General features: G+C 45.1%; 1 protein-coding gene across 2 annotated transcripts in view; it reads left to right on the forward strand.

The window, feature by feature from the left end:
• LOC140716562 (synaptosomal-associated protein 25) overlaps positions 1-21,717 on the forward strand; it is a 196,534-nt gene that overhangs the window by 163,252 nt on the left and 11,565 nt on the right. For both annotated transcript variants that reach the window (XM_073029390.1, XM_073029389.1), the window contains exon 5: positions 8,732-8,849. In XM_073029390.1, coding sequence (XP_072885491.1) covers positions 8,732-8,849 — 118 coding nt within the window. The remainder of the gene's footprint in view (positions 1-8,731; positions 8,850-21,717) is intronic.

Here is a 21,717-nt window from a genome sequence, read left to right on the forward strand (position 1 = left end):
GCAACATCCTTGTAAATCTCCTCTGCACTCTTTCTATAGTTTCCACATCCTTCCTGTAGTGAGGCAACCAGAACTGAGCATAGTACTCCAAGTGGGTCTGACCAAGGTTCTATATAGTTGTAAAGTTACCTCTCAGCTCTTAAACTCAATCCCACGATTAATGAAGGCCAATACACCGTATGCCTTCTTAATGACAGAGCCAACCTGCGTAGCAGCTTTGTGTGTCCTCTGGACTCAGATCCCAAGATCCCTCTGCAGCATCTAAAGAGTCAGTCCTGATGAAGGTTCTCAGCCTGAAACGTCGACTGTTTATTCCTTTTTGTTGATGCTGCCTGACCTGATAAGTTCCTCCAGCATTTTGTGTGTGTTGCTTTGGATTTCCAGCACCTGCAGATTTTCTCACATTTGTAAGATCGGTCAGTTTTGGTCGGAGCCAGCCCGAGCGGAAGTCCTTCAGCCACCACAGCAGTGACAACTGCATTGAAGACTCAGTAGCATCCTGCACAACGCTCCACATTTGTGTTCAGCCTCTCCTTGCCAACCTACCTTTCCATGCCGAATCAAGGTTGGCATTAGTGTGCCAACTCTGCCTGTGCCCCAGTCTCAATATGCTCTTTGACTACAGGTCACACATCTACTCAGGGTTACAGAATCTCCAAAGGTCTGAGCTGTTGGCGCAAAGACGTAAGATCAAATTTTGCCACCGTGACTCGTAGACTCCTTTATCTATAATACATATCGATCACAATGCCTGTGAACCAACCAGATTGTCATTAAAAAAATTCCAGTTGCATTACCACTGTGAGTAGTCGCCACTCTTACACAGTCTGGTTACACGTAACCCCAGGCTCAGTGGCGTGTTCCACCTCTAACCACTCTCTGACATGGTCCAGCAAGCTCTTTTGTTCAGTGGCAATCTGGAAACAGCATTGCCATTGAAGCCCACGTCCTGCAGACAAGGAGGAGACAGGTTAGCCAAAGGCTGTCAGTGGCTATGGAGATGGTTTGCTGGCCCGTCAACGGGTATGGACGAAAAGGCTGACACGAGAGCCTTCTTGCATAAGATGACACTGTTATCGGCCTGAGGGGTCATTGTCATTGAGGACAAAGGTCCTCAGCTAGAAATGTTCGATGTACAAACACAAAGGGTTAAAGAGAGGATGCCGTCTCACACTGGGAGTGATGTGGGTCCAGCTGCACAGAATCTGGTTAGACTGGCCCCCGGTTGGGCTGAATGGCCTGTTTCTGTGCTAGACAATGGACCAAACAGCTCAGAACATTAGACCTTAGCCCAAACAAGCTTGGTTCTGATTTTTGCTCTGCTCAAGTCTCCAGCTTCTCACACAATCAGAACAGCTATATCCTTTCTCATACACTTATCTGGCTTTTCCTCAAATACATTGAAATCACACCATGTGGTATCACGTTGCACATTACCTCCAGGGAGTTTGTCCTTGGCACCATGAGTCAGGTAATTTTAACATCTCTCACGTAGCATGCAGTTGGGTTGGTGATTTCGGGAAGGAACAGGCTGGGCCATAAAACCCGAGGCTGAGGAATGCCCCAGTTAGGAGTAACTGGAATACTTGGTGAGATGTCATACCAGCAAGTGAGGGTTTTTTTTACATGGTGCAGGAAGGTTAATCTCAGCCTCGCTTTGCCACCTGCCAGCGTTTCTCAGGCATGCCAATTGGGCAGCTTTCCTCACATGCCAACGTTCTTCACAGCAGTACGCTGAGCAAACTTGGGTAAGGGGGTACTGTGGATGTGCCTGTACCTGTCTGGCCCCTCCTGCGGAGGCTCTCGCCCCCACCCCCGGCAATGTTGATCACTGTGTCAGTCCCACAGTCCAGGGGTTTCCAAGGACAGCTCGTGGAAGCCAGAACGAAGCCTGCAGAAAGAAGGAACAACTGCAAACCTAAAAGTGAAGCCAAACCTCTAACCAAGCGTCTGGGGAGGTAAAGGCAGAATTTCAATCATCACCACTGCCAGCAGTCTCACACCTCACCACAGACGGACCCATCTCTGGCAGCTTGGTGCAGGTAACCATCACCCCCTGCGTGGTCAATTCACCCCTCAGATTGCCTTTTAATTTCTCCCCTCTCACCTTAAACCTCCACCTTCTTGTTCTGGACTCCTCTGCCCTGGGAGAGAGGCTCTCACTCTGTCCAAAACATGCCTCTCAAACTGTTCTAAATCTGTATATAGCCATCCCTCAGCTTCCTCATCCCAGTGAGAATAAACCCTGTCTCTCCTCTTCTCTAGACAGATTGACCACACAAAAATGCCATTCACATGCAGGGCGGCACCGTGGCGCTGCGGTTAGCGCATCACTTCACAGCGCCAAGCGATCACGGTTCGATTCCCGCTGCTGCCTGTTGTTCTCCCCGTGACCTCATACGCGGTCCGCACGGTGAGCTGTGGGCATGATATGCTGGTGCCGGAAGTGGGGTGACACTTCCTCGTTGATTTGAATTGACACAAATAAAGCATTTCAAAACTCACAGTTCGAAGTATGTGTACATTATACAAACTTGAGATTTGTCTCCCAAAAGGCAACCAAAAAACAAAAAGAACCCATTAACAAAAACAAAGACTGTTAAAAAAACAAACACTAAATGCAAGCAATTAGTGTTGCGAACTGAGACGCAACTTTCATCATTGTTCAACTTCTGTCAGGGAGAAGTTGTACCTCACCCTTGTTAGGCCACATCTGGAATATGCAGATGCTGCTTGGGACCCATACACAAGTAAAAACACTACTTCCATCGAGCGAGTCCAAAGGCAGGCAGCCCGATTTCTCACGAATACCTATGAGAGAGAAGCAAATGTTACCCAACTTTTGAATTCATTAAAGTGGAACTCTCTCCAAGATAGACGTGAAGCACACTGTCTGACCTGTTTTTACAAGATGTTAAGTGGTCAGCTTGACATAAACTACCGATCCCACACCAAACACAAACCTATTAGAAGCAGACGAGAGCACTCATTTCAATTTGAAATACAAACACAAGTCAGATGTGTACAGCAATTCATTCTTCCCCCGCACAATTAAAGCATGGAATAATCTTCATCCTTCCATAGTCACACAATCAAACCCAATTAAATTTAAGACAGCTCTTCTTCTTCAAAAATCTCCTTCTTAAGTCCACCCTCCGCCACCTCCAGTTTAAATTCCATGCAGAATATTTTGGAGGACCAAGAACCAGGAAGTCCGGTCTACAAAGAGAGTCCGTCCACAGACCCTTAGTTCAGAACAGAGTGAAGCTGAACTGGCCCACCTCTCACCTCGGGCATGACACCCTGGCCTTCTCGATCGGGCCTGGCACCTAAATCATTGTCCAAGCTTCGGGTTCAGTCACCTTGACACGCTCAAGGGCCAGGACCCCATCATCTCGATTTGGCCTGTACCCGACCTTTCTGATGCGGCCTGGCATGTTTCGATGTTCCACTGTACATGTGACAAATAAAGCTAATCTTTAATCTTTAATCTGGGGGAGGGGAGCAAAAGGAAATCTAGTTAAGGTGAATATAGCCTGAGGAACAGGTACAACTCCATATCTACAACTATCCAGAGGTGGCAGTGCCAGGCTTTAGACCATGATTTATCTATTTATTTCATTTAGAATGTGGAGTGGGATAGGCCTAACAATCCCAATTTAATTCTAGTCTAATCACGAGACAATTTGTAATTAACCTACCAACTGGTACGTGGGAGGAAACCGGAGCACCTGGAGGAAACCCACATGGTCCACAGAGAGGATGTACAAAATCCTTATAGATGGCGGCGGAATTGAATTCCGAACTCCAGACACCCAGAGCTGTAAGCGTCTCACTATTGCCCTACCGTGGGGAGGGCAATCTATGTGTCGTTGCTCACAGACGGGAACTTTTGTTGTCGCTATAATCAGGAGTGGATGCTTCCAAGAATCTTGAAGTGTTGTGAAAGTGTAGAAGCATTCGTAAAAGTATCTAAATTGTTATAAAGCATAAATTAACATTAAGAGTAAAAATTAGTGCTATGGGTGGGAAAGCTTTCAATTCATTGGGCTAAGCAGGGGAGTTTCACTTTAACAGTGACAGAGGTAGATATTAATGATGAGGGCACACAGGAAGATTCAAAGAATTGGGTCAAAAGAAGTAATTTCTTCAGGGAGTAGAGAATTACGCGAGTGCCCGGAACAACGGAAATATTGCAAATATCATGGGGACTTAAAGAAACAAGAGGGAAGTGTAAAATATATGATGTTTAAAAATATGTTATATATTTTATTCTTACAACTGCTGCCAGAGCTTGGTTCTAAGAGGCTGTGATTGAGAATGGAAGGAGATTTATGAGAAATGGGCAAATTGAATTAGAAGGGAGAATGACTGTAGAACTAAACAACTTTGGAGCAGAATTAGGCCATTCAGCCCATCGAGTCTTCTCCATTATTCGATATTGACCGATTTATTATACCTTGCAACCCCATTCTCCTGCTTTCTCCTCAGAACCTTTGATGTCCTGTCTAATCAGGAACCTATCTACCTCCAACTTCAATACGTATACCTAATGACTTGGCCTCCACAGCTACCTGTGACAATGAATACCACAGATTCACCACCCTGGTGATATAAAGGTTGAAAAGTTTGATATAAAGATTCATTTTCTTGCGGGCGTTCACAGTAAATACAAGAAGCAATAGAACCAATGAAAGACCATGCCCAACAGGACAGACAAACAACTAATGTGCAAGAGGCAACAGACTGTGCAAACTGAAAAAAAGGGAATAAGGAGAATAATAAATAAGTAAGCAATAAATATCGAGAACATGAAACAGAATCAGGTTTAATATAACCGGCATACGTTGTGAAATTTGTTGTCTTTGTAAATATATATATAAAAAATAGTTAAATTAAATAAATAGTGCAAAAAGAGAAATAATTATTACGGTAGTGTTTATGGGTTCAGTGTCCATTCAGAAATCTGATGACAGAGGGGAAGAAGCTGTTTCTGAAACAGCTTGTGTGATTGTCTGCAGGCTCTTGTACCTCCTCCTTGATGGTAGCAGTGAGAAGAGGGAATGTCCTGGGTCATTCCATAGGTTGTGGGAACAGTTGAGTGATGGGACACACACACTGTCAGTACTGTAGAATAACATAGGCCGGTTGGCTCAATGCTTTTACGAGGCAGAACGCCAGGAGAAACTCTCCTGAAAAGCACAATCCAGGACCAAGCGTCCCGCAGACAACTCCTAGGTGAAATGGGCACTGATTTACCTTAGCCCACCCACTACCGGATATAAGCATCAAGTTGAAATGTAGTGATTGGTATCCCATTGATATCGAAATGAACTTAGTACACACAGGTCTTCCTAAATATCAGCCATTCTGCCCACTCTCATCTCATGAAAGATTTGATATTGACACATTCACCCAGCCAGCATAACTGAATGTTCATCATAATAAGATAACAACAGTGGAGAGAAGAATTTATTTCATAGAGCATGGATCTATCAGGTATACATAAATGTCACTATAGTTCTCCAGGGCATTTATAAAATGAATAATCCTCCGTTACGGCTTTAATGTAAAGTTGCGGAAGTTGATTATCAGTGTGAAACGTCTTCCTATTTGACCCATCAAAACCCCCTGAGCAGTGATTGCTAATTCAACCACCAGCCAGTTCAAAGTTCAAAGTACATTTACTTCCAAAATCTATTCTGTATTCACCCTTGAGATTCGATTTCTTGTAGGCACAAAACAAACGCAATAGAACACATTAAAAATACCACACAGACAAAAATGGACGAACATCCAATGTGCAAAGAAAAGAACAAAAAATCAACAAGTAACACACTGAACAAGAATGGCAGAGTCCCCGAAAGAAGTCCACAACTACAGAGCCAGTTCACCATTGAGACTGGTGACACTGGTGCAGGAGCCCGATGGCTACAGGCCACAGCCACACAACGGTTCAGGGTTGGAGAGAGTGAAGCCGGTGTGGGAGCCCGGTGGCTACAGGCCACAGCCACACAACGGTTCAGGGTTGGAGAGAGTGAAGCCGGTGTGGGAGCCCGGTGGCTACAGGCCACAGCCACACAACGGTTCAGGGTTGGAGAGAGTGAAGCCGGTGTGGTTCTTCTCTAAGTTCAGGGCTGAAAATGGTGCTGATGGTTGCAGGCCAGCTCCAGAGTCAGTTCAGTGTTGAGGCGAGGAAACCTCCTGGAGTAGTGAGCTGAACATCAGTACTAAAGCCCTCAGCACTATAGCATTGTTCTTTTTAACCCGGCTCAGCACTTAAGTTGGCCAAATATCGGTTTGGATTTTGCTCTCGCTCCCAGGAATCAATTTGTGCTGTACGGAAAAATACTGTAAACCACCCATTTGGCTCTGCTAGACCATGTCGTTAGTGTTATGGTCAGTTTGACAGTGTCGTCAGTGTTATGTTCAGTTTGACCATGTCATTAGTGTTACAGTCAGTTTGACAGTGTCATTGGTGTTATGTTCAGTTTGACCATGTCATTGGTGTTATGTTCAGTTTGACCAAGTCATTAGTGTTACAGTCAGTTTGACAGTGTCATTGGTGTTATGTTCAGTTTGACCATGTCATTAGTGTTACAGTCAATTTGACAGTGTCGTTAGTGTTATGGTCAGTTTGACCACATCATCAGTGTTATGGTCAGTTTGACCAAGTCATTAGTGTTACGATCAGTTAGACTGTGTCGTTGGTGTTATGGACAGTTAGACCATGCCATTGTGTTGTTTGTGCTATGGTCATTTAGACTGTGTCCTTAGAGTTATGTTCAGTTAGACCGTGACATTTCTGTTACGGTCAGTCAGACCACGTCGTTAGTGTCATGGTCAGTTAAACCCTGTCATAGTGTTATGGTCAGTTAGACCATGTTGTTAGTGTTATAGTCAGCTAGACCCCGTCCAAATCACCGTAAGACACAGGAGCAGAATTAGGCCACCTGGCCCATCGAGTCTGCTCCGCCATTCAATCATGACTGATCCTTTTCTCTATCTCCTCCTCAACCCCAGTTACCGGCCTTCTCCCCGTAACCTTTGATGCCATGTCCAATCAAGAACCTATCAATCTTAGCCTTAATTACACCCAATGACCTGGCCTCCACAGCTGCCTGTGGTAACAAATTCCCCAAATTCATCACTCTTTGGCTAAGAAATTTCTCCGCATCTCCGTTTTGAAAGGGTGCCCCTCTATCCTGAGTCTGTGCCCCCTTGTCCTAGACTCACTCTCCCCATCCTTTCCACATCTACTCTGTCTAGGCCTTTCAACATTCAAAAGGTTTCAATGAGATCCCCCCCCCCCCCCCCCCCATCCTTCTAAATTCCAGTGAGTACAGATCCAGAGCCATCGAACATTCCTCGTTTGATAACCCTTTCATTCCTGGAATCATCCTTGCATCATTTGTGTTATGGTCAGTTAGACCGTGCCATCAGTGTTATGATCAGTTAGACCCTGCCATCAGTGTTATGATCAGTTAAACCCTGCCATCAGTGTTATGGTCAGTTAGACCCTGCCATTAGTATTATGGTTAGTTAGACCCTGCCATTAGTGTTATGCTCCCCCTTCCAATCCTTTTCATCTAACTTTCTTGCTATTATTTTGCCGTATGATTTCCCACCTTCCTCTTAAAAACCTCCATGCCATTTACATCAACATCTCTGTTGGATCAAGACATACATTCTAGCCACTCCAAATTTTTCCCAAGTTCTCTATTGCTTTTCTTTCTGATGGTTTTAGTTCTCCACAGACAGACACCAATTTGAGATATGCATTGTTGAGATGGAATTGAAAATCCCGTTAGGAATGAACGGTATCTGATTGTTAATGTGGGCGGGGCAGGACAGACCTGAGAATCACCGCAGCATGTCAGGTGAAAATGAGGGGTTTAATGTTTTACTGAATGGCCTTTAAAGACTAGCAAGCGAGTCTCCCAGCAGGTATGAATTCAGGTTAGCCGAGTCGCATCAAATTTATAAAACTCATCATCTCACCGTGGGCTAGTTTGACCATGGAATTAAGTACTTGAACATTGTTTTTTTTTAAACTAATCTTGGAGTTAAAGCATGTTCATGGGTCCAAATAGAAGAATTTGTTCTCTGGAACTGACTTTGGTTTATACTGAAACCACTAGGACAGGGGTTTCCAACCTGGGGTCCACGGCCCCTTCAGTTAATGGTTGGGCTTCATGGCATAAAGAAGGTTGGGAACCCCTGATCTAGAGCTAACATCTCTGATGAGCCCGGACGTCCAAGCATCAAGATCCAGCACTTCACTACTGTTTATCCCTCAATCAGTGGATTTGGATTTGAAAGGGACTTTTGAGGTCTACTTAGGGTCTGTTAAGTCGAAATTATCTTGTGTCTATGTCCTGCTTGTTTTTTTTTTGTCTGTCTCTTTTCCTTTCCTTCACTCAAGCCTGTTTCTTCAGAGGGATGAGAGAGTCCCATACTGATTGTGGTGGTTCTAAAGCAGGGGCTCCCAACCCAATGTCCAGAGACCCCTCGGTCAATGGTAGAAGCCCATGGCATGAAAAGAGTTGGGAACCCCTGCTCTAAAGGATACCGGCATTCATTTGAGATATAGATAGCTTAAAGCTCTCTTCGGTGAATACCTGTAGCCATGTTGCGAGAGCCGGTTCAATCCCGATCAGTTTGGGGCTCCAGCAACCCCTTGCTTGTGTGTTGTCATTGTCTGTGGAAACTAACTATCTTCCTCATTCAGAGCAATTGGAGAGGATTGAAGAGGGAATGGATCAGATCAATAAGGACATGAAAGAAGCAGAAAAAAATCTGTCGGATCTGGGCAAATGCTGTGGTCTTTGTTCCTGCCCCTGCAATAAGTAGGTGCCAACTGTCGGTCCCAGAGGCCGCCTGCCTGCCTGCCTGCATGCTGCTTGCTGAGATAGCACGGTTCCATCTAGCTACTGACAGACTCATACACCAATAGCACTTTGAGAAGCAGTCTGCAAATATGCCCGTTTTTTCATTCCCTGAGAAATTAATTCCCAGTTTCCACCGAGATGCAAAGGAGCTGGAAACGAGCAGCTTGTCACTCTGGATCTGAAAGGGGAAAGACTAAAACAATCTTGTTATTTATCACCTTTGCAAGGTGCCAAGCTTCATCACGAGTGCTCAGTGCGACTATATATGACTCTGAACCTAGGGCCAAAATCTAAAATCATAAGAAATGCAGGAAATTTGGTTTAAAAACAGTGAGATTCAGCAGGTCAGGTAGCGTCTGTGGATGGAGAAGCAGGTCTGATGAAGGGTCTCAGATTTGTGTGTTTTTCAGTCCATGGACGCTGGTGATCCAGAGGTTGCTCAAAGACTCCTAAGCAGCACCTCAGAACAAGAGAGAGACGTGTAGATGCAGAAGGGTTTGCAGAAGGAATTATAGTAATTTAGATCTTCTCAGCTGACGGAAAGACTGTCAATAACAGACAATAAGATTAGTGAAGTGCCCGAGCAAAGACCTCAAAGGGTTCTAGGGTTGAAGCATGTTACAATCAAAAGGGAGGAGGGAATCAATTAACAGATTTGAGCAGAATTTTAATATATATATTTGTTAGCATCAATGGGAATGAAGCAACTAAGGAGTGTGGTGTTGGTGTTGCAAAGAGTTCTGGTAATTAATTCTGTGACAACTGTTAATCAGGGGGGCAGGTTGCCTGCTCAATGTGCCATTCTCACAGAAATAAGATCAGCAACAACAAACTTCCTCACACTGAGCAAAGTGGCTGCCAGCTACATTCACGATGTTCTGCTTGCCGTGTCGTGGCAAACACTTGGTAAGGAAACAGCTCAAAGTGCATTTGGTGTCTCCCAAGATGTTCAAAGGTGATGAGCATTGTAGCAAAGAACTTAACCGCCCACTAGACAATAGAAACGCCAGCCATTTTTAAAGACTAGTTCTGAAGGGTTGAGAAAGCTAGGAATGAGACGGGTAGATGGATCATTCGAGAAGGGAAAGTCATGGAGAGGAGACGTGTGAGGTGAGACCTGGACACAAATGTAATGGTTGGCTGATTGTATGCTGCTGCCAAGATATAGAGTACACAATAGCAGAATCTTTTGAATGGGCCTGTAGATTTATCCGTGACTATGTTCCTTTCAAATATGACATGCCTGGGAGCTTAAAGTCAGATAACTTGCTCTTTTTTAGTGTGTTCATATTGGCGTGGTTTCTATCTATTTCCCAGCAACCAGCTCCTATAAGAAAATAAATCTTACATTTACCTGTGCTTTTCACCATTTTAGGATACGTCAAAGTATTTTTCAAACAATGAGGTTCTCTTGGAATGTAACCATGTTGTCATGTAGGAGCTGTGGCAGCCAATTTGCTCCTAACAAGATTGTACTGACACCAGTGTGATTGTGTCAGTCAGAGTAGTGCTGATTGATGAGGAGAACAGTACAGCACAGGAACATGTTCTGTCCTCCCCAAGCTCACCTTAAAATATGGCGAGGGCTTGGTGATAGGAATGCAGAAGGGTGAAACTACAAGGTCAAGCAGTCTCAGTACTAACAAATCCAAACTGATCAAGAATGGCGGTGGCCATTAAGCAGCTGACAAGAGAAGAGGCTCTCAGAACGTCCCGATCCTCAACGAGGACCTAAACCTGCATTTCAGAAATGAACGTGAAGCCTGACATTGTGAACAGATTTTGACTCCTCCACCATCACAGAAGCTGGCCTTCAGCAAATTTAATTGTCCATTTTACACCAAGGAACAGCCAAAAGCACTGGACACAGTCAAGGCTACGAAACCAGACAACATTCTGTTTGTGGTCCTGAAGATGTGCACTGCCAAGCTGTTCTTCTCCCGTTACAAGACTAACATCAACCTGATAACACGGAAAGCTGGGTGGTGGAGGGGTGGGAGTAGAAGTTGGAAGGTGGTAGGTGAGACCAGGTGAGGAAGAAAGTTTGGTGGAGGAGGGAGTGAGGATCAAGTGAGACACTGGGAGGTGATAGGTGGAAAGGGTAAAGGGCTGAAGATGAAGGAAGCTGGGAGAAAGAGAAGGAGGAGGGGCACCAGAGGGGGTTATCAGGTTCCCAGGAAGGACACATGGCTGTGGTAGCCAGTCTGGGTGCGTACATGGTCAAAGAATCGCAAAGCAGCAGGGATCACAGAGGGGAAGCAGTGAGAGAGAGTTCCACTGAACTCCCATCGAAGAGAAGATTTAAACTTCTTCAGGGCAGCTGTATCTCAAAGAGACAATTTGCCAGGTATGTCTCATCCACAAAACTCCAAACAAATTCAGTTTGGCTAATTTCTGATTAACTGGTGTTCTCTTAACCAACAGCAAGGTGCCGTTGACAGCACTAACGTGCAGCACATGCTTTTCAATGGCCTGGTCTCAATACCCAGTTTTCATTTCACCAAGACTCAAGATTCAGATTTATTTATCACGTGACATTGAAACATACAGCAAAATGCGTAGAACAGACCTGAGGGTGTGCTGGGCTGCAAGTGTGGTCACCCATTCCAGCGCTATCATAACATTCCCACAATGCACTGCACACAGAACACAACAAGCAGGAAACACCAATAGCAAGACCAAGCCCCATTCCTCCCTTCCTCTCACACACGTATGGAGTCTCTATCCTTACACCAAGCTTCCAGCAGACACAGACTGAAATATGCAGACTCTCAGGTCTCTGGTTCAACTGCCAGGCCTCCATTTTCAGCATGGACCGCAGGACATGTCGATCACCAAAAACTAGGCCTCAAACTCTGGACACAGTTTAGGTCCTGCAGACACCAGGGTCCGACCTCCCCAGCAGACTCACAGTGATTCGCAGACTCGTCTCCGGCCAATGGGCCTAGACTTCCAGGCTTCTGATTCGCACTCGGGCCTCAATCCTTGCCTTCAACCCCAGGACACGTTGATCACTAAACAGAGACTCAGATACAGTGCTCCGATCTCCTCAGGCAACCCGTGGGGGTTTCCAGACTCACCTGTGGCCAACAGGCCTTAACATCTGGACTTCCGATTTGAGCTTTGGGCTTCATCACAGCTTGAGTCCAAACACAGACCAAAGAGTTTATATTCAATGGTAAGGTGAGAATGACTGCTCTCCATGCCAAGATAACATGAAATGGTGAAGTATTATGCTTTATAACTCCAAAACATAAATCTATTGAAAGAAAAACACGGGAGAGCACTGGAAAATGTGTCTTAGTTTTGTTTTTTACTTTAGCGAGGCACACACTTATGACGTATGCCATTCATGTACTTTTACATATAGCCTGTAATGAATTATTTAAACAAACAAAGAATGCTTTATCAAATAATATATTGCTCAAATATTACTGAAGTACTAAGTACACAACATACATCATGGAGGAGTACTGGTAAAGCTGTAGTCATTGAGGGAAAACACTCCAATGGGTGGAGTCACTCTTCTGACAAAGGGAAATGGTTGTGATTGTTGGGGGTTTTACATCCCGGTCTCAGGATCTAGGCCTATCTATCGGCATCAGTCATCAATCATCTTCCGTGCATCACAAGATGAGATGCGGGGACGTTCACTGATCACTAGACAGTGTTCAATGCCATTCAAAACTCCTCAGCAGCTGGAATGGCAAGGGCTGAAAAAAACATGGGGGCTTCTGCCCAGCTGGAATTCATCTGCCAAGCCACACGCTGCCCTGACTTGCAAATACATCGCTGTCCCTTCACCAGTGTCCTGGAACTTGCTCTCTAACAGTGCCCACACCTCAAGGGCTGCAGCAGATCAGAAAGACTCAGCCTGTGAACACCATGTCCCTTGATTGACTAAAGCAACACACCCACAGCACTTGGACAATGATGTAAAGTTACATTAGACCATAGAACAGTGCAGTGCTGTACTGTTGTGTCAACCTTCCAACCTACTCCAAGAGCATTCTACCCCTTCATTTTTCTTTCATCCATGTACCAATCTAAGAGTCTCTTAAAATTATCCTATTGTATCAGCCTCCACCAACAGTCCCAGCATTGCATTCCAGGCATCCATCACTCTTTGTGTAATTCCCTCCCCAAAAGGGTCAGACAGTCTCTGTCAACCCCCAAAGGATCACCATTGACTGGAAACTCTACATGGTCACTATGGCTACAAGTGCCAGCCAGTGGTGTAGTGGCATCAGCATTGGACTTTGAGGCGAGGGACCCGGGTTCAAATCTGGCCGGCTCCTCGCACACTTTCCATCCGTGCTGGGCAGACAAATGCTAAAGAACCAGCAGGGATGTTTCCTGATGTGCCTCAATGCTTGGAGAGGAACAAGGACAGACTGGGGGCCGAGTATCCCAACTCACCTCACCGCTTACAGGCTACAAGTCTGGTGTCTGACGAAATATGCTCCACTTGTCCGGATGTTAATGTAGTGGTAGTTAGTAATGTTATTCCTTAGTTAGCCACTTCCATGTGGGAGTCGTTCACATACGGTACAAGCCAGGGTTGTCAATAAAGTTCAGTTGAGTTTGAGGGGTCTGGTGTGCTCACCATCCCTCTATAACAAACCCAACAGTCCAACAATGCTCAAGAAACTTGACATCATCTAGAACAAAGCAAGCCACTGATTGGTGTCCCATCCGCCATTTTTAATGTTAACTCCCTGCACCACTGGTGTACCACAGCTGCAGTATGTGCGGCTACTCCAATAATATCTGCCAAACCCACAATCTATTGTCACTAGGAAGGAAAAGAAGACATAGGTTCCCTTCGAAATTGGGTGCCATCCTGGCCTGGAAGTGTCATTGCTGTGTCTAAATTCCAGATCCTCCTCTACAGTCAGCTGAAGGACGCAGGCACAACCCACTAACATCTCAAGGACAAGCAGGGATGGGCAGAAAAATGCCAGTCTTGTGAACAGTGTCCATATCCTGAAAAATGAATTAACGTTTTAAAACGTGGGTTATTAGAGGATAGAACGCCCCCACAATACAGGCCCTTTAGCCCACGATGTTGTGCCTACCTTTTAACCTACTCTAAGATCAATGGAACCTTTCCCTCCTACATAGCCCTCCGGGCAGATTATCTCACGGCATCACTTTGAACAGGAGGATACCTTGAAATGTCGACTGCCTATTCCCCTCCATAGATGCTGCCTGGCCAGCTGAGTTCCTCCAGCACTTTGTCTGATTTCCAGCATGAGCGTAATTTCTTGTGTTTAGAGCATGTGAGCTTGCAGTAAATGGAGCGGTGTGGACATTGTCTAGGCAGAAGGGATCAACTCCAAGTTTAATAGTTTGGCACAACACCTTGAGCTAAAGTTCCTGTTCCTGTTCTATGAAAACTACATAGAAATCCAATGTCATGTGAGGGTCTGTTTCACTTCTACAAGCAGACAGCCTGTTCTTACTTCAACTTAGGGGTTGTGAGAGAGATGTCAGGGAACCTTCAAACTGCACAGAATGATAACGGGGGGGGTGCAGTTCACGAGGAATAGGACAAGTTTAATGTGCCCCTTATTTTCACTGCCTGTGCTGAGAGAGAGAGACTGTCTGAGCCATGACTCTCTGAACAATGTACACTGCTCTCCCATTATCCTTGTGCCATACGCACATTGAAACATTCGGCGGGGAGCATCGTTTGTGTCAATGGTCAAGGGTGCGCTGGGGGCAGCCTGCAAGTGTGGCCTTGCTCCCATGGCCATAATCCACTAATCCTACCCCTATGTCTTTGGAATGTGGGAAGTGAACCCAGCACGCTGGTGAGGAATTGTGCTACGCTAACCTCCATGCTACCTATAGGCCACTATCAAACGCCCATGAGCGGTTAAAAAGAACGCTGCATTTGTGGCTTCAAGCAGACAATTAGGGTGGAGGATGGGTGAGATTACAGTTAATAATGAGATTAAAGTTCTGCAAACCCCCTCCCCCCCCCCCCAACTTCTGGCCCATGAAGGGCGATTCATTGCAACACTGGGTCTCCCTCTGACAATAGATTTACCAGGAGAATTTTTTCACATTTATTTTGATATTTTCTTTTACTTTGTCTTTCTGTCTCTTAATTCTGTTCATTTTTTTATTGAGATATAGCGTGAAATAGGCCCTTCCATCCCTTCAAGCCATGCTGCCTAACAACCCCTGATTGAACCCTAGCCTAATCACGGGACAATTTGTAATGACCAATTAACCTACCAACCGATACGTCTTTGGACTGTGAGAGGAAACCAGAGCGCCTGGAGAAACCCTCATGGTCATGGGGAGAACTTACAAACTCCTTACAGGTAGCAGTGGGCATTGAACCTGGGTAAAGCATTGTTCTAGCGTGCCACCCTATCTCTCCCTCTGAATCTAATCGTTCTCTTCCCTGATTGTATCTGTCCTCTTTCTGAATTGATCTCAGTTAGAATTAGCCATTGGAATTATTCCTTCTATATCTTTTGTTCTTAATCTCATTGGTTAAAGAAGTTGGTTGTTGGCCATCGGTTAGCAAGCTCTTGGAGAACTCACTTCCAGAAACATTTTTCCAAACGGAAAGATGAGGTAAACTCTAAGGGCATAATATGAGGTAAGTTTTGGGCCACATTGGGAAGCAGAGATAAAGGATGTTATCAGTTTTGATCTTTGGTGGTCTAAGCTGTCTATCCGTCACCCACATTATATCAGAGTGTAACCTAGTCCAGAGACAACAAATGGTTTCTCAAGAAGGCAATTCCTTAACTCTGCACAGGATGTAAATGGGACCTCTGTCTCTGTACCCACTCATTTCATAGTGCGGTCATGGTGCACAACAGCCTGGAGAAGGCATGATCGACCATCGTATGAACAAATAACCCAAGGGCCCTGCCCAATCTCCGCCAGGCTGCAGACTGAAGCAGGAATTTGGGAGCAGAAGATTGCAGGACTGGAAAATCGTCATTTTGGGCTTCAGTTCCTGGCACTGTCTGTAAGGAGACTGTACGTTGCTCCAGACCTGCGTGGGTTTTATAGAAACATAGAAACATAGAAACCCTACAGCACAATACAGGCTCTTTGGCCCACAAAGTTGTGCCGAACACGTCCCTACCTTAGAAATTACTAGGCTTACCTATAGCCCTCTATTTTACTAAGCTCCATGTACCTATCTAAAAGCCTCTTAAAAGACGCTATTGTATCTGCCTCCACCACCGTTGCCGGCAGCCCATTCCACGCACTCACCACTCTCCGAGTTAAAAACTTACCCCTGACATCTCCTCTGTACCTACTCCCCAACACCTTAAACCTGTGTCCTCTTGTGGCAACCATTTCAGCTCTGGGAAAATGTTTCCTCCGAGTAATCCGGTTTTCTCCCACACTCCAAGGACATATAGTTAGACCTAGTACATTGTGAACATGCTACGTTGACACTGGACGCAGGGCAACCCTTGTGGCCTGCCCCCAGCATGTATTCAGGCTGTGTTAGTTGTTGATGCAAATAATGCATTTCACCGTATGTTTCAATGTTTTGACATACACATGGCAGAGAAAGCCAATCTCTCAGCATCCTGATGAAGGAATATTATAATTGTGATTGGGTCAGAATCTTGCATCTCCCCACCACTATTTGAACACCTTAACTGTTCCTCAGAAGGGCAGCTCAAAACTACCGTACCTCATCAGGACATTAGGGATGGACAGCATTGCCCCCATCCTTGAATATAACAGGAAGAGTATTGCTTTGCTCAGATGTGTGCCACAGTTCACACAGCTCCATAATCAACACCACTCTGTATGTTTCTATTTCTGTCTCTCTGTCTATTTGTGCATCTGTGACGTACCGCACTATTCCGCCAGTGTCTGAAGAGGATTGACGGGTATTAGATACCTGATTGCCCTCGTGTTTGTTCACAATATCATAAATTTCTGAATTCCCTGCAGTTATAACTTTTCCATATCTGTCAGGGCCAGCAATGAGCCATAGACCTGTTTGAATTTCTCCAAATATGTGCATTAGTAACAGGTTGTAAGATCGGGATTGATAGCGCATGGAAACCATACTAAAGTCATAATACAAAAGCAAAGACACTGTGGAGTGGTGGAGTGCAGGTAAAGGGCATTTCCATTATCAGAGTGTGCAGTACACAAAGTTCCCCATTTATACTAGAACAGTAAAGGAGAAGTGTCAGATTTCCTGTCCAACCAGTCTGTCTGGCCTAATTTTACTTGGCTCAGCACAGTGCTGTGGGCCAGATTGTCTGTTCCTGTGCTGTACTCTTCCGTGTTCTATGTTCTGTGATGTATAAGTGAGTTACTTCCCATCCCACCAAACCTGAGAGAGACAGATTCACCAGATAAACCGTGACCAATGTAAAGAGTTTAAAAATCTTGAGCAATTTCTCCAGAGTCAATAGACAATAGACTCTGAGTAGGCCATTCGGCCCTTCTAGCCAGCACCGCCATTCACTGTGATCATGGCTGATCATACACAATCAGTACCCTGTTCCTGCCCTCTCCCCATATCCCTTGACCCCGCTATCTATAAGAGCTCTATCTAACTCTCTCTTGAATGCATCCAGAGACTTGGCCTCCACTGCCTTCTGGGGCAGAGCATTCCACATATCCACCACTCTCTGGGTGAAAAAGTTTTTCCGCATCTCTGTTCTAATCTGGAGTGATGGACATAGAGTCATAGAGTGATGGACAACTGTGGCACAGAAACAGGCCCTTGGGCCCATCTTGTCCATACCAAACCATTAATCTGCCTAGTCCCATCAACCTGCAACCTCACGAAGGTGGCAGAATTTGTCATCAAAACCTCAGTTAAAATCAATTCCTGTACCCAGCTGGAAGCCCAAGAATAGTTCATTCGTCATATATGCCAGTAAAGCACTAGATCTGTTTTTAATATTATTTGTTTACTTTCACGCTTAGCTACCAGTAATATCACGTTGCAATCACTGTCCAACCGGAGCGGGGAACAATGTACATCAACATTCACTATTCAGCCCAGTGCAAATGAATCTCCTTGGGAATGTATAGAATAAAAAATGCCCGTTACTAAGCTCTACCAGTGTTATGACAGCACCACTGACGTTGCCATGGAAGATAAAATAGTTCCAACACCCTGTCAGTCACTGGCCAAACAGACAAGACCAAGATCGGGGACTTCCAAACTTTATTATGCCATGGACCCCTGCCATTAACTGAGGGGTCCGTTGAAACTGTATAAGATATGAGTGAGGCTGAATTTAGACTATGGTGTACAGTTTTGATCACCTACCTGAGGAAAAATGTAAATAAATTTGTAGGAATACAGAGAAATTTCACAAGGATGTTGCCGGGTCTGGAGGACCTGATTTATAGGGAAAGATTGAATAGATTAGGACTTTATCCCTTGGAATGTAGAAGATTGAGAGGAGATTTGATACAGGTATACAAAATTATGAGGCTTATAGATAGAGCAACTGCAAGCAGGCTTTTTCCACTGAGGTTGGGTGGGACTACAATCTGAGATCATGGGTTAAGTGTGAAGACTTAACACTTCATGGGTCATGGGTTAAGGGTGAAAGGTGAAAAAGTTTAAGGGGAGCTTGAGGGGAAACTTCTTCACTCAGAGGGTCGAGAGAGGGTGGAACATACTGCCAGCACAGTTGCATGTGAGCCTAATTTCAACGTTAAGGAGAAGTTTGGATAGGTACATGGATGGGAGGGGTATAGAGGGCTATGGTCCGGGTGCAGGTCGATGGGTGTAGGCAGCTTAAATGATTTGGCACAGACCAGATGGGCCAAAGGGCCTTTTCCATGCTGTACTTTTCTGTAACTCTATGATTCTATGACCCCAGGGGTTGGGAATCCCTGATCTATAGTGTTATGTATAGAATAATTCTATCCCATTTCTCGGTCCACTGTGTTAATAGAAAAGGACTGATTTGCACTTGGCCACATCTTCTAGTCCGCACAGGGGAAGATAGTTCTCTTTTTCCCATAATGCCTTTACTGAGCGTTAGTACCAGCAGGCCTCACTGTGGAGCAGCTTTGGGGAAGAGGTTTAGTGCATGATTGTTTAAACCAATAGATTGTTAGGTGACACCTGATGAGTCACTGTCAGATTAATGCCTTTGCCTGACGAATGCGGATTAGTTTCTAACACCAGGATGAAATTGAGAACCTGGCTTCTTCTTCTTGGGCCCTTAGCTCCCAGTGGAGCACAGGCCTTTGACGACCTCCCGTCTTCATCATCCAAAGTCCATGGTGTGGTTGGAGTTCACCAATGTTTCTGTAATCCATTGTATCCGCTGTCCAGGGGATTGGCCTATACTGCTTCATCAGAGCCCTGTTGACCGGCCTTACTCGTTTCCAAATCTTACAACAGGGACGTACAGAGTTTGCTGTACAGGCAACATAAACAAAAGTAATGTTGTAAGCAGAGTTACACAGAGACGGTAGTGTAAAGCAACTACAGGCAGACAAAGGTGGAGAGCTACAAGTTCCCGATCTGCACCATGGCTTTTCAGAGCTGAATGCAATTGTACAAGTGAGTGAGGTGACGGATAAATTGTAAATGAAAGACCAGCAGATGCTGACCATCTGAAATAAAAGCAGGAAATGCTGGAAACATTCGGCAGGTCAGGCAGAGAGAAACAGTTACTGTTTCAGATTAGAGACAAAACAAGAATTAGAATGTGCTGGAAGGGGTGGGTGGAACAAACAAAATGTGCCTGATAGGTTGAAGCTGAAGCAGGGCTCAAAATAAAATTGTCCATTTTTTGGTTAACTTTCTCTTTCTTTTTGTTTGTATAACCTGAGTTATAAGGAAAAGTAAAATAGGCTAGGTCTTTAATCCTTGCAGCATAGATGATTGAGGGATTTGATAGAGTTATACAAAATTATGAGGGGTAAAGATAGGGTAAATGCAAGCAGGCTTTTTTCCACTAAGATTGGGTGGGACTACAACCAGAGGTCATGGGTTAAGGGTGAAATGTGAGAAGTTTAAGGGGACATGAATGGAAACTTTTTCACTCAGAGGGTCGTGAGAGTGTTGAATGAGCTGCCAACACAAGTGCATGCAAGCTTGATTTCAGTATTTAAGAGAAGTTTGGATAGGTACACGGATGAGAGGAGAATGGAGGGTTATGGTCCTGGTGCAGGTCGATGAAAGTAGGCAGTTTAAAATGTTTGGCATGGATTAGATGGGCCAAAGGGCTTGTTTCTGTGTTGTAGTTTTTATGACTCTCTAAGAACTGGCTATATACTTTTTCTCTGTGTAATTTAGAAGCACCTACAACCCAACTTGGACAATTTCCATCCCAGCGTTATCCGCCCTCTCACTTGCTACCTCACCGTGGTCCTGCATTTTACCTTGTTTGACTGCACTGTGCTTTCTCTAGTTGCTGTACTGCACTCTTTTATTTTTACCATCTTGATGGTAATGGTCTGCCTGCAATGTGACATGACAATCACAAACCAATTCCAATTCCTGCTCAGCATGACCCAGTGGCCACATATTACACAGAAACAGAGGTTCAATCTGGGTTTTAACTACCCCTTATCTGCCACATTACATCAACCGGACTCACACTATCAAGGCATCATCATGCTGCACCCACAACCTTGCCCATCTATCTCTGGTATCTCGACGAAAAGAACTTAGATCTCAAATAGTAACTGTTTCTCTTTCCACAGATGCTGCCTGACCCGCTGAATATTTCCAACATTTTCTGCCTTTATAAAGATGTTTTACCAGTTTACACACCATTCTCCAGGGTATCATACACAGTTCCCCAGGGTATCATACACAGTTCCCCAGGGTATTATACACAGTTCCACCGGGGTTTACACACCATTCCCCAGGATATCATACACAGTTCCCCAGGGTATCATACACAGTTCCCCAGGGTATTATACACAGTTCCACAGGGTTTTACACACCATTCCCCAGGATATCATACACAGTTCCCCAGGGTATTATACACAGTTCCACAGGGTTTTACACACCATTCCCCAGGGTATCATACACAGTTCCCCAGGGTATCATACACAGTTCCCCAGGGTATTATACACGGTTCCACAGGGTTTTACACACTATTCCCCAGGATATCATACACAGTTCCACAGGGATTTACACACCATTCCCCAAGGTTTTACACAGCCTTCCCCAGGGCATCATACAGAGTTCCCCAGGGTCTTACACACCATTGCCATGGTACTCCCCAGCTTGTTCACAGACACACTGAGTAGGTGATGGTCCATACAGAAGGCTGTAGGTAGAAAGAGCTTGCAGTAGCTTTTCAAAGGTGTACAGTCTCTGTCTGTAGGTGACTCAGTCCTGGTACCGAGCCAGTCCTGGTGCAAACTGGTGAGAGGTACAGTGGCACTGACACAGGAGGCAACTTCTCACATCTTCAAGGTTTCAGGTTTGACCCTCACCTCCGGTGCTGTTTGTATGAAGTTTACACATTCTCTCTTCGACCAAACGAGACTCCTCAGGCTATTCTGGTTTTCTCTCCCGCCCCAAAGATGTGAGGCTTGACCTATCGAGCGTGTTTACAGTGTAATGTAAAGAAACCTGGTAACTTCGTGAATGTTGACACAACAGTATAGCAAAATAATAGAGCACAATAACAGGAGATGAGGAGGATTTTTTATTCAGACAGAGAGGGATGAATCTGTGGAATTTGTTGTCACAGGCAGCCCTGGAGGCCAGTTCTTTATGTATATTTATGGCCGAGGTTGGTAGATTTCTGACTAGTCAGGGCATGAAGGGAGACGGGGAGAAGACAGGAGATTGGGGCTGGTAGAAAAATGGGTCAGCCATGAT

Source organism: Hemitrygon akajei, chromosome 25, assembly GCF_048418815.1.
Source record: "Hemitrygon akajei chromosome 25, sHemAka1.3, whole genome shotgun sequence".
In the NCBI taxonomy this organism is placed as follows: domain Eukaryota; kingdom Metazoa; phylum Chordata; class Chondrichthyes; order Myliobatiformes; family Dasyatidae; genus Hemitrygon; species Hemitrygon akajei.